The following is a 14,593-nucleotide window of genomic DNA, read 5'->3' as shown; positions in this document are numbered from 1 at the left end:
AACCCAGCTATTGCCTGGTTGGCAAATTCCATGTTCTAGGTATGTAGTTTAAGAGAATATTATTCTCTGAATTTTTTAGCTTTTGTCTCTGTGCTCAAGTCATTAAGGCTTTGAGAAATACTCAGGTTTTGAAAGAGACTGCTCCAGAGACTTTCTACTGCTCCAGAGAGCTGAACTAGAATTAATGAGTGGAAATTGCAACATTAGGGAAAGTTCAAGCAAGAGGTCTTAGATTATGGAACAGAGCACTCCAGGGACAACCTGTTTAAGCAAAAACTGGACAGCCATATGTTAGGGAAGCTGTGGTTGCAAGTTCCCTGCTGCAGGGAACATAATTCTATCTTGCAGGTTTTCATAACATGCTACATTGTCTGTAGAAATTAACAGCATAGAGAACATTGTTTCCAAAAGTCTTATAAGCTATTGTTTAATTGGAAATTCATTTCATCACAGTGAATATTACTTATTTTCAGGGAAAGTACAATATATATTAAGTTTTGGAATTTTTCCATGCCTAGTCCAGTTCTTTCCCAATCTCATAGTCTCCAGGTGTATGACTACAACTCGCATCATCCAGTGCTATTTGCCTGGAAGAGTGACAGTTGTAGTCTGAGTGAGTTTCATTCATTCCCATATTTAGTCAGAATTGTAAGTAGGGAAACAGTGTGGACTGATGAAGCAATGTTGGTACTGACATAGTCATTCTTTGTATCTAAAGCCTAGAGCAATCTGAAACAAATATTTTTGCAAGGACTGATTGAGATATACACAATATGTATTGTCTTCTTTGACCATATTTGTATTGAGATGATAATAGAGGCTTTGAAATTAGATTTTTTTTTCTTAATAAAATGAACTTTAATGAAGTATTCAGAAGAATAGGTCAGGCTGATAATTGTATAGGTCGCATGGTGCCACAAGCTCTACAAAGATCCTATTGTGGATTATCATCTCTCTTCCGAAATGCTGTAGAAATGCCTTAAATTGTACTCTTAATATTCCTATAAATTTGTAAGGCAGTTAGTTAGCATTATCTGGTTCCATCCATGTACTCTTTCAACTTTCATTACAAGTCATAAACTAGTCTATATTTTGTGCAATGGTCAGAGATTTGGAAATCAAAAGAAACTCTGAATTCTATGACTGCAAGAAGAACTTTAGAATAAAAGATGTGAGTCAGGATTGTGGGCACAGAATCGTTAATGCAGAATGTTAACTAAAAATAATAAAAAATCAGGATTGCTCCCATTGCACACACTCAGTGTATGTGTGGCCAAGTCTCTCCTGCACGTGATAATTAATGGATTATATTAAGAGACAGTAGAAGAGGGAACATCTGTTTTATGATAATCTGCTAAATAGATGAAAAGGGGTTGATAGGCAAGTTATCCATTTGTTGATCTTAGTCTTCCTTTCAAAACCATTAAGGGATATGTACTTAGTAACAACACCAGTAAAGAATCCTTTTACCCTAACAAAGCTGTCATATATTTGAAAGTTAAATAATGTAAAAACGTGCTTTCACCACATTTTGGTATGTACTAATGGATACTTTGGAACATAATTCTACTTTTGTCTACATCAGCCTTCTCTAGCTTAGCACCCATCAAATGTATTGAGGCTGCAGCTCTCATTATCTGCTTGCTGGGAATTCTAGGAGTTGTAGCGTAGGGAAAGTCTGGACAATATTATTTGAGAGAGATGGTTTAGAACTTCAGGTGTTTCCCCAAACCAACTAAGAGATACTGCTTAGCCAGTCAAATGTAGCTACTTGGGAGTTGAAAGAAATGTACAGCCACATATATTTCTTCCCTATTTAAAATATCTATTTGATATTTTATCTATATGATTTAAGCATACATCTATTTATATGTACACATGGTAAGGAATAAATTGAAAAGTATGATTAATGTGATGGTTTGTGCTAAAAGACATCAGTAACAAGGACATGGAAGTTATCTGAAGCAGAATGAAAATAATGATATCACAGAGTGCCCCCAAAGTATGTGGGATTATGCTAATAGGAAGCATGAAAAAGAATGCTTTTTGGAATGATGAAGTAAAAGAGGCTGTGGATGATGAAAAATTTCATATAAGAGAACAACTGCTGAATAAAAAATAAGAATGAGAAAAAGATAGGTTTGAACACAATCAGCATTTTTTAAAGTAAATTGTATTTTAGTTAAGACCTTTCCAATGTCTACAGCATTACTTCGACCTTGGAAATGGCACAGCATTTTTATGATCTATCTGTACTATTGTTATCTACTCCAAATGTAATTTCTAATTCACTTTCTAACAGGTCATTGTTGGGATTATAGCTATATAGCTATAGTTCGTGTTGGTGCCTGAATTTCCAAATACATTATTGTATTTTATCAGGAAATGATGAAAATCCTAGCTACATGTTCTAATCAAAGTTTTAAGTCCAGGTTTAAATTGATAAGAATTTAAAGAACTCAAGCCAAGGATCCTGACAAATTGATTCTTAATGAAAACTTATAAAGCTTCAGAGAAATTATAGTCTATGATTTTTTCTTCTTTATTATTTTTTCTACATTTGTTTGAACCTCTCTTACTTTTGTACAGTTGACAGTATTTGCAAATATGTGGTTTAAAAATTACCAACACTTGGAATTAATTAATTTAAAAGACACACATGGCTGTATGTTCTCATCAATCAGTTGCTACAATTGGCATTCTGTACAAAATGCTGTTAAGAAAGCATAATTCAACTTTACATGAAAATGTTTAATATTAATTTTGGAAACAGTTTTAGTAACAGTTTACCTTGGTCACTTAAATTCTCTACATATAAATTAATATAAGAAACATCATCATACCAACTTGTTTCAATAGGTTTCTGGATGAACTTCTGCAGCTCAATATTCCAGTTTAGTCACAAATGCTGTTAAATTGTATTTCTTGAGCAATGGACAAAGATAGACAAGGGTACTCAGAGTGTATATACTTAAAGCACTTGAAAGACCTTAGCACCTGGTTTTTTTATTGCAATCTTATTTCTTATATGTGTTGATCAATCTGTCTCTCCATCCAGCCATTCATTCTCCATCTATTGTGATCAATGTGTATTGTAAATTAGTAATATTACTTTTATAGAATTAACTCTTTGTCTAATTTGGACCTGTGACATAAGCATCTGATATCCTTTTTTATTCAAATGAAATAATTAAGTAATGAAATAAGTCCTTGTTCTTCTAAGAAATTATTCCAAATATCCGTGAGTAATGATTTAATGCAATAATTTTCATTCTTTTCCAAAGATACATAGCAGCAACTGATCACGAGCCAACTGATGCACGAAAATCATTTCCTTGCTTTGATGAGCCTAACAAAAAAGCAACATATACGATATCTATTACTCATGAACATGACTATGAAGCCATATCAAACATGCCAGTGGAGGTATATATTCAGACTGTTTCTTGTTTTTTTAAATATCTGTCTGACTATCTGTTTGTCTATCTAACTATTAATATATCCTGCAACATGGATCAATATGTTAGTATATTCTTTCACAATCTGATTCATTTATGTGTATGTAAAACACTTTTCCCAGGGAACTAGTCAGACTACAGTTTGTGCATACATGCTGTCTCTCTGTGTGTGTACATGTGGGGCTCTAATCATAAGTGTTGTGTCTCTGTGGGTGCATTTATGCTTTCCTTCTGTTGCATTTCTGTGCTTATGTATATAAATATACAATAAGAGGTAGAGGGCGGGTTACACATTTTTACTTTGCTTCATGAGACTAGAGTGGAAGAGATTGGCAGCATTCTGAATCACTGCCCAATTGCCTTTCCCAAAGGCATTTTGGAGGAAATTTTTCCAAAACATTTTTTTCCCTTCGGATTCCCTAACCCAATGTTTCTTAAGCTGGCCACCTTTAAGATGTATGGAATTCAACTCCCAGAATTCCCCAACCAGCTTTTGCTAAGAAATGCTGCTCTAGGCATTTTGGATCCAGTGGCTACTTTCCAATTTGATATTTCTTTTCTTGGCTTTTCCCACAGCCAATTTCAACCCCTCTGTGTACAGTTTTCAAAGAATTGTCACACTATGTGTTGTTTCCTTCCAACATTCCAATGTGTTGGAAATAATAGAATAAGAATGACACAATATCTTTTTCATATTAGTACTAAGGCACAATTTCCTCTGAATAATGCAATCTCTGGAAATGCCACTGTCAGGACCCACCTCAATCCACATCTTAGGAAATAAGAACTCTTGGATGCAAGTTTAGTCCAAAAGGAAAATGTTTACTAGGAAGGAATCGATTGTGGGAATACAAGACGGAATCTGACAAAGGTTACATATCAATCCTATATAAACCATTCCCATTTCAGCCCCTCCCCTCATCCATTTGGTCAGGCTGTCGTCAGTTGCTAGGTGTCAGGTCCTTCCATGGGAAAGGGAACTCTCCTTGGTTTTATGGTTATTGCTTTCCTTTTCAGTTGTAAATGAAGACACAAACCAGATCTGTCTGTCCCCCTCCCTTCCCCCGTTAAAACATCCCCTGTTGTTTGAAAATCGCTTTAGTAACCATCCTCTCCCCCCCCTCGGAGAGATGGCAGAATCCCCAGTATTAGCACGTTGTTCTACCTATACAATTATGAAATGTGATATAAATGGATTCTGACAGCCACAATGTAAAAAGGTAGGATCCAAGGCATAACTGTGTGTGACTATATGTAGTTTATTTATTTCAGTTGTTTTATTTCAGTTATATATTTATGCATACAGATTGTGTGTTGCATTGTGGCCAATTCACTCTTGCTTTATAGCTTTCAGATTTCCTCTTCTCAATAAGTATCAATGGGTATTTCTGGTATAATTTTCTATAAATAGGGAAGAATATTTCTTCCTCTTTCTTGCACACAAAAACACCTATTCAATATCATCAAAAGAGGTGCTTATTTTAATGCCTTGAGTGACTATTTACCTGGAAATAAGGTCATTTGAGCTTAGTGGAATTTGCTTATCAGCAGGCATGCTTAGGTAATTGTGGTTGCGCTCCATAACCTATTTCTAGAAACAAAAAACTTATGGTTTGCGTATAGAATTTTTATTTTTAAAATAATGAAATGAAGTTACTTGGAAGACTTGATTCAATTTCTGGAAGCTGGACACTTCCTAATCACTTTTGGAAATTGCCTATTAACCATCTTCAGACTATTTAAGATCTTTGAAATGACAAATTTGAAAAGTCTTCATTTGGGTGAGTTTATCTGCAATTCTAAGAAGAAAGATAAGATATAAAGCTTATAAAGATTTAAGCTTAAATTAAAATTTTGAAATAAACAGCAAAAAGTTAAGTAAGGTTTTAATCTAAGAAAAGTTATAAAAGGATTAAGAGTCTGGATAATTTGGAATATCCATTTTTAATGTAAGATTTTAGAATTAACTTTAAAAAATAAGCAACCTTCTGTGGGAAACACATTTGCTTTGGCTACCCTGGATGTTGCAAGTCATAACAAAAGATAAGCGATGACTTTAGAAACTAGAGATTAGAGGGGACTAAAGATTTAAGCAGGATTTTAAAAAGGACAAGTCTGTTCTTGATATTAATTAATGGTGGATCTTATAATATGACACAAAATGTTATAACTGAGAAATATTTACTGAGGTCTTTGAAGAATGAAAACAGAAATTAGTAATTACAATATCAACACTGTTGGTCTACTTTTGTGGATAGACTATGCCTAAAAGATGTAATGAAGAATTGAGAGAAGTGGAATACATTTTATCTGACAAGACAGAGAAAGCATAGAATATTGGAATATAAAAGATAGGCCAAGAGAATCCTTTGAAAAGGGTACTTTATTGGATATACAACAGAAACTGGCTGAAGTTTTTACTGGATCTACAAAAGAGGCTTGTTAAAGCTTTGATGAAATCCATGTGACAGAATAAAGACAAGTAAAATTCTACAACAATATTTGATTGAATTAAAGTTTCAATCTGTTGAAATAAATTACTGGTTAGTAGTAAAGGAAGGAATATGCAATTGGTTTATTGATCAAGGTTAAAATAAGACTTTCTTTCTTTCTTTCTTTCTTTTTTTCTTTCTTTCTTTCTTTCTTTCTTTCTTTCTTTCTTTCTTTCTTTCTTTCTTTCTTTCTTTCTTTCTTCCTCATGGTCCTGAGAATCATTTATGGCCTTTTTACTGACTATGATTGAAAACTTTATGTTTTATGGATTGCTTATAGGTAAGGAATGAGATATGTGATGAAGATATATATGTTTAAAAGAGTTATTAATTTGTTTATACTTGTGATGAAGGTTGCAAGTCATTTCTTTATATTTTTTCTTTCTTTTTTTGCTCATTTTTTATTCTTGCTTTCCATTCTCTTTCTTTTTCTCTAAGTTTAGTTTGCATTAGTTTTAACTATGGCAATTAAATTTCTTAATAAAAAATATATTCAGAAGAAAAAAAATTCTTGTAAGATAGTAAGAGCAATCATGTAGGAAAATTCTGCTCAGCAATATTCTAACAACAAAAAAGATAATTTGGGTAAAGCTCACCATAAATGGGATGCAGAAATCTAGAGGACAACAAGATGACAACAAAAAGATACAGAAAACTGGATTAGATGTAGTTCTATAGTACAAGAACATTAAAAATGAAAAATATTGAGTTTCTTGACTTCATTCTATAAATAAATGAATCCTAACAGACAAGTATTTACTTTACAGAAATGCTTCATTTGTAATTTATTTTTTTCACTCTTTTATTTTCCAGAAAACAATTTCAATAGATAACAAATGGACAAAGACAATATTCAAGAAATCTGTCCCAATGAGTACTTACTTGGTGGCCTGGGCTGTGCACCAGTTTAAATATGAAGAAAGAATTTCATCTCGTGGAATTCCAGTAAGTTCTATGTTGGTTGTTTTTGCAATCTTTCTCAAGGACATTTTGCTTTGCAAAATGAAAAGCAAACAATAGTTTTACCAAAAGTCATATCCTAAGTAATTTTCCCATGCCTGGTTTTCTCTGTCTACAAAAAGAGATCATATCATTTTCTGCCAAATTCTCCTATTTCACAAAGTTCTCTTACATCATGTTTTAAAGCTTTAGTAAGGACTTTGTAGTTTTGAAGCTTAGTTTTGAATATTCTTTATTGGCCAAGTGTGATTGGACACACAAGGAATTTGTCTTGAGTGCATAAGCTCTCAGTGTACATATAAACAACAAAGTGATAATCATAAACCATAAGATACAATCATAAATGATAAGATACAAACAACAAAGTGATAAATCATAAGATACCAATAGGGAAAAGTAATAAGAAAGATGATAATAAGATAAATAATAGACTTAATAGGACAATATTAATATTAATACAGGCATAATAGGATACTTTTATTTTATTTACTTTTAGTTTTATTTACTATATATTACAAGCCACCACAAATTAGTATGAATTGGTAGCATAACTTTTGCTATTCCCAGTAGATGGCAATTGCAACTTATTTATCAAGGCTGTGATGGCTGCCATTTGGATGAAAAGGTAAATAGTAACTTCCCTTTCAAATCAAATTTGATTCCATGTGATTTCAGGCTATTGCTTAAAAGTTTGGGATCTCCTAATAGATGTGTGTACAAGTGATGCATGCTGGTCTTAGAAATGATAGAATAAGAGAGTTGGAAGAGAACTTGGAGGTCTTTTAGTCCGTTCCCTGCTTGAGCAGAAAACCCTATGCCATTCCAGACAAATGGCTGCCTTATCTCTTCTTAAAAAGAAGCACCCACAACTTCTGGAGGCAAACTGTCCCACTGATTAATTGTTCTCACTATTTGGAAAATTCTCCTTTAATAATCTCTGGATTTCTCTTTAATAATCTTCCATCTGTTATTTCTTGTCCTGCCTCTAGGTCAGGGGTAGGCAACCTTGGCTCTTTTATGACTCATGGACTTCAACTCCCAGAATTCCATAGCTATGCTATGCTGGCTCAGGAATTCTGGGAGTTGAAGTCCATGAGTCATAAAAGAGCCAAGGTTGCCTACCCCTGACCTAGGTGGTATGGAGAATAGGTCGACCCTCTCTTCTCTGTGACAGCCGCTCAGGTATCATGTCATCCCTAGTCTTTCTCTTCGCTAGATTAGATATACCTAGTTCTTCCATACTCTTTTTGCTTTTCATGTAGGAGATGAAAAATTGGTTAGAAATGAATCAGATTTCAGTGAAATAATAGGATAAACTTCCTAATATGTGACCTTACTTTGGAAGCACTTTTAATATTAAAATAAAGACTTACATATAGAATGAAGCAGTTAAGATGATCCCCACAATCCTTTTCATTTCCTTGATTCTTTACTCAAGACTATAATGAGCAAACATTTGCTATGTTTTCAGTTCAGTTCAGATCCACAATTTCTGAATCCAAATAAGGCCCCAAGTTGTATTTTAAAGGATCCTGTTCTAGTAAATTACTTTAACGCTTTGATATTGTATCTTACCAAATGTTGGCTTTTTTTTCCTTTAATGAAAGTTATATTAACAAAAAAAATTATGTTGTATCTAAAGGCATGAAAAGAACTCTCATAGTATCCAAAACATGTTGAACTTTGCATAGAACTTTATATTACCTATGGATATCTTGATATATTTATGTTTGTACTAAATGCAAAATGTTGAGAACATACGTTAATAAATAATCCACAAAGATAATTTTTTATGGAAGTCCAAATTAGAAGTAACCTGAACAAATGTGATATCAAGCTGGAATCTTTCTGATAATATCTTCTATGCTGTTTTACAGCTCCGGATTTATGCCCAACCACAGCAGATAAATACAGCCATCTATGCAGCAAATGTAACCAAGGTTGTATTTGATTACTTTGAAAACTATTTCAACATGAACTATTCTCTTCCAAAACTGGGTAATTTTCTATTCTTCCTTTTTAATGAATGCTACAGTAAATGTTTGTTTTCAGTTTATGTGTTATCTGAAAATTATATGCGAGATTAAAGCTATAAGTAATTGGCTTTTGGTTGCTCACAGTCATGTTTTATAGCAGGGCTTTTCAACCAGTGATACGGGTACTACCTGTGGTACATTGGCACCTGGCAGGTGGTACGCAATCATCCTAGAAAAGTGGTAGTGGGGGAGGGGAATGAGTTGAACCGGTGGCAGCACCACACAAGTCTGAGCGAGAGATGGCTGGAGCTGCAGGGCTGTCAGGGCTCAGCGGAAGCGACAAGATCAACGCTTCTTCGGGGCTGTCAGGGCTTAGCGGAAGCGCCAGGATCAACGCTTCTTTGGGGCTGTCAGGGCTCAGCAGAAGCACCAGGATCAATGCTTCTTTGGGGCTGTCAGGGCTCAGTGGAAGCGCCAGGATCAGCACCAGGCTCCAGCTGGAAAGCAGCACTGATCCTGCCGCTTCTGATCCCAGAAGAAGCACCGATCACCTGGAATATTGCAGCATCTTCAGGATCTTGTGATTTACATTCAGATGCTTGACAACTGATTCATATTTATGACAGTCACAGTGTCCCAGGGTCATGTGAAGTGACCAAAACCTGCTGCAACCACCCAGCAGACAGGGGGAATAAAAACCAAACACACCCCCACCCCACCCCCTCTGCCAATCCTCAACAGAAATGCTCACAACAATGAAAACCTCGGACAGGAGGAAGAGCGCTGCCGAGGACTACCTGTACTTCATCACTTTTTTCCTTTTTTTTTTTTGGTCATCAAGTTTTTGACACCTTGCTAGGCGACTGGTGGTACTCGGATGTTGCCCGATCCTAAAAGTGGTACAATGGGTGAAAAGGTTGAAAAGCCCTGTTTTATAGCATCCAATTTTTGGTCCACAGCAACAAGTATAATCTCCTCAGATTGGCAACAGATTTGTCACTTTCCAAACAGTTTTAATCTGCATTTCTTCACTTGGGAAAAAGTGCATTGAGCTGAATAAAATGCAAACAAAAATAATTTTAAAACAGAATCTTTATATCAGAGTAGGCTTAAAGCATCACAGAACATATACACAAACCATATACATTACATTTCACTACACATCTGGCTTCCAAGCAATGTGAAGGAAGGTATTCAATCACAGTTGACTGTCATGTCTTAACTCTGGATATTTTCTGGATGTGGTTCACACTTATTGTATGACATTGCCATGCTTTGGAAAATAATTTAAAATTGCAGTGCCAACAAGTAATTGAGAAAGCTTATCATATCTCAATCGAACTGGATAGAATCTTCTTCAAGCAAGAATTTATAAGGTTTTTAATACATTTTACGCATTTATGTAGATATTTTTATTTATAATTTTGCAACCATCCAATAAAGCACACTTTAGAAATACTTTCAATAAATAAAAAGGCTATTGTGAGAATGAAATAAGTGTTATCAAGTACTGAATTAATTGTGATAGATATAAATATAATGGAATTAGACATTTATATCAGCTAACTGTTGAGAAACCCATGCTGAATAATAATAAAGAAGAAATGGGGGTTTCAAGCTTTTTGGATCCAAAGTTCTTGCTTTAAGCTTGTCCATCTGAGAAGCAGATTGACTTCTAAGCAGGAGCAGATGGCAATATTGTACGTCCTACAAAGATTGTAGAGGTCCATCTCTTTCATTTGAACTAATACAGATTGTCTGCTATAAAGACATGCTCTTACATGTCATGGTGAATAGAATCAGATATGATTCATTATCTGTGGATTTAGTTCATTAATTTATCAATAAATATTTCTGAGCCCCATTATCAAATCACTTTTCAACCTAATCATGGGAAGAATCTATAGAAATTAGTCTGGCTAAAGCAATGAAAATTATTATTGTGTGTGATGAAAGAAGGACAGATTGCCTGCGTACCACATATAGTACTCCCAAATGAAGGCAAAATGTACATCCCAAGAAATTTTGCAGAATCCAGTCTAAATTGGCCATGGGACCAGAGGTTTAGTCTATAACAGAAGAGGGAAGTTCCCTGCGAATGAGATTCAGCATGAGTCCAAAGGTTCAGAAAACTAAACCTTTCTGGTCCCAGTGACCAACCCAAACTGGATCCTGCAACATATAATACTACATTCAAAGCTATGAACTTGATTGCAAAACACTGTTTCTCTGTAGATAATGTACATTTTGCATCTCCCTTTTGTATAATTAACTAATAGGATTAAACAATTTACTAACAGTGGTTTTCATCCCTTTTAATATGAAATTTACAATAATACCATGGAATGATTTAGTTTCATTAAAGATGTAAGTGGTCCCATTACTTGTTCTATGTCAGACATGTCAAACACAAGGCCCAGGGGCCAGATCCGGCCCGCGAAGTGGTTTCATGCGGCCCGCGAAGCCATCCTGGAAACAGTGAGGGAACGGCCCCCACTGCCTTGGCCCTGGCCCAGAGACCCTCCTTCTTCCAGAGACCCTCAGATCTGTCCCACTCCTGCCCAGGCCCCCATAGGCACTCTTGATGCCAATGATGTAGAGCTGGCCACGCCCACCCAGTAGGCCATACGCACTCTAGCCACACCCACCCAGTAGGCCACGCCCACCCTGGCCATACCCACCCGGCCTCCTGAGGGCAACCGCAATGCTGATGCGGCCCTCAATGAAATTGAGTTTGACACCCCTGTTCTATGTAATATTTGCTCATGTGACATGTAAGCTTCAGTTTAGGGTGAGGTTACTCAGCTTAGGTACAATGCTATACTCATATTGCCTGAATGAATTAATAACATTAGGGGTTAAATTCATCATCAGCCTTGTCCTTTCATGTGTATTTCTGGATTTCTGTGAAAGCAGATTTCTGAGATTTTGGCATGGATAGCTATAACAAACAGCCCTGCTATTTCTCACTTTGCTTGGTTAAAAAAAAATCCATGCATACAAATCTCTCTTTTTTGAGATTCACATCTGAAAAAGAATATATGTTTCTAAAACTTGTGTCTAAAAAGCAATAGCTTAGCTTTAAATAGCTTGAACAAGCTATATAAATGATCATTTACATTTTAAAATGACATCATTTAAATATTTTTTGAAGTTTTGAAGATTTAGAGAAAATTATACATAAAAGTTGTTGTATATTAGGGAAAGCTATGAATGAAGATTTGTAATAGTAACTGGGAAATTGCCCTAATGGTTCAGACAGCAAAATGGATTAATTTTATACTGATCCTTATCATTGTCCTTAAGGTAAAGGTAAAGGTTCCCCCGCACATGCATGTTAGTCGTTTCTGACTCTAGGGGCCGGTGCTCATCTCCATTTCAAAGCCAAAGAGCCAGCGCTTGTCCAAGGAGGTCTCCGTGGTCATGTGGCCGGCATGACTAGACGCCAAAGGCACACGGAACGCTGTTACCTTCCCACCGTAGTGGTCCCTATTTTTCTACTTGCATTTTTACGTGCTTTCGAACTGCTAGGTTGGCAGAAGCTGGGACGAGTAACAGGCGCTCACTCTGCTACGCGGCACTCGGGATTCGACCCGCCAAACTGCCGATCTTCTGATCGACAAGCTCAGTGTCCTAACCCACTGAGTCACCGTGTCCCCCATATCATTGTCCTTATCTTCATTATAATATATAAATTGTTATAATTATATCATTATCTTCTTTTATTGCCTCTTATGATAGTTTCTCATGCTCTCTATTCTTGTTGAACACATTCTAGTTAAATCTCATTCAGTGGTTGAGAAGATGAACAGATTGATGGACACATTAGTGGAGGAGCAGTTGCAAGCTTTCAGTTATATTCTCACCCTTAAATCTGTAGGCTTTCTTGAATATTATGGAGGGTGGTGTCTAAGTTGCCTTGGTGGAAAGGTAAACTGGAAGAGAATAGAATTGATTCATACGTAAATATTATCCTATCATACCTGGCACTGAGTTTTTGTGTTGGAAGCACACAAGCAGGCATTATCAGATTGTATGGTGACTGGAGGGAAATGAGAATTTGAACACCTATGTAAACATCTCTCTTGTTTCATTTAGACAAAATAGCAATTCCAGATTTTGGCACTGGGGCCATGGAGAATTGGGGGCTGATCACTTATAGAGAAACTAATCTCCTTTATGATTCACAAGAATCTGCTGCTTCAAACAAACAAAGAGTGGCAACTGTGATTGCCCATGAACTTGTTCATCAGGTATAGTTTGTTTGTTTGTTTATTAATTAAATTTCTATACCACCCATCTCATTATGCAAAGTGCATACGGAGAGTTACTGAATATTCTTGTCAACAAGAAACTAAAGTGCATTATTATATTCAAGGAAATTATAATGTGCTTTTCCTATAAATAATTTTTGACAAGATTTTATCTGTTTCCTTCTGAATGATAAAATAATTAGGTTAATTTGATGTTTTATATATATTTCATAAACAAAACAAGCACTCATTAAAATTGCATCAAAATTAAAGTGAAATCTCTTGTTTAACACGTATCATTTTCAGACAAATATGTGTGCACAGAGAGACCTCATCAGACTTTTAAAGGATAACATTTATGATCCAGTAACAAACATTGTGTTTTCAAAATTACAGTCTCTTTTGATATATTTTTATCCACCTTTTGACAGAAAGCTTTCAGAGCAGGATATTTCAGCTAGAGGTTTATTATCATTTTTAAATGAAAATGCATTTTAAAAAGGCTGAACTGAGATGTCAATAAATGACTGAAAAGGCGTAGTTGTTTCCCAAACTGTTCTGACGATATCTTGAGTAGTTCAGTTGCTTTGAGTTCTGATTGTGTTTTTTTAAGACAAATCATTATTATAACTAGAGCTGCCAAGTTTCCCTTGGTAATATATACCTTCAATATATATTTGTATATATACTTCAAAAATATTGAAAATGGAAATGAAAAACACCTAGGGCTCCTTATAGTTATACTTCAGTTAAAACAAGATGTTCATGAACATGGAAGGAGGTTATGCTGATTCCCAATATGATAAAAATTTATGCAAATGCAGTCAACATTTAACAAAACTAGTCGGAATCAGGCAAACATAAAACTTTAATAATAATTATAGCTGCTCAACATATGGGCAAGTTAGAATGGTTTAGGCTGGAATTTAAGAAGAGAAGGCAGGAAATTTTCATTTCAAATGATAGAATTTTGCCACCAAGAATGTCCAGTTCTCAGTTATTACCCATCTAAATGCAAAACTGAAGTCAGGAAAAACTGGATTTTTGAGCTGCGGTTTGTTTTGCCTTTCTGTTATTTTCCAGCAAACAGAGAAAATCTCTTGCATAATATCTAAACAGCTCTGCTATGGATGATACATTTCTCTTCCTATTCATCTTTCTCAATGCTCTTTTTTTTTTTACTTATTATAGTGGTTTGGAAATATTGTCACCATGGATTGGTGGGATGACTTATGGCTAAATGAAGGATTTGCCAGTTACTTTGAGTATATGGGTGTAAATGCTACAGAAGAAAAATGGCAAATGGTAAGAATTCTTATCTTTGTATAATTATAGAATATGAACAAAGGAAGTATTACTCATGTTTATGGACATTTTTAGCCCAAGAATTTTGTTAGAATAGAACAGAATAACAGAGTTGGAAGGGACCTTGGAGGTCCTCTAGTCCAACCCCC

At 35.2% G+C, this 14,593-nt stretch overlaps 1 protein-coding gene across 1 annotated transcript in view; it reads left to right on the top strand.

The window, feature by feature from the left end:
- Positions 1-14,593, top strand: part of ENPEP (glutamyl aminopeptidase) — a 46,237-nt gene that overhangs the window by 2,811 nt on the left and 28,833 nt on the right. Inside the window, exons 2-6 of the mRNA XM_083367551.1 lie at positions 3,285-3,426; positions 6,764-6,895; positions 8,788-8,908; positions 12,985-13,139; positions 14,331-14,444. Of these exons, the coding sequence (XP_083223677.1) occupies positions 3,285-3,426; positions 6,764-6,895; positions 8,788-8,908; positions 12,985-13,139; positions 14,331-14,444 (664 nt within the window). The remainder of the gene's footprint in view (positions 1-3,284; positions 3,427-6,763; positions 6,896-8,787; positions 8,909-12,984; positions 13,140-14,330; positions 14,445-14,593) is intronic.

The sequence above is a fragment of the Vipera ursinii genome (assembly GCF_947247035.1).
Source record: "Vipera ursinii genome assembly, chromosome: 7".
Lineage (NCBI taxonomy): Eukaryota > Metazoa > Chordata > Lepidosauria > Squamata > Viperidae > Vipera > Vipera ursinii.
Note: the sequence above shows the minus strand (reverse complement) of the source record. Positions and strands in the feature narration are given on the sequence as shown.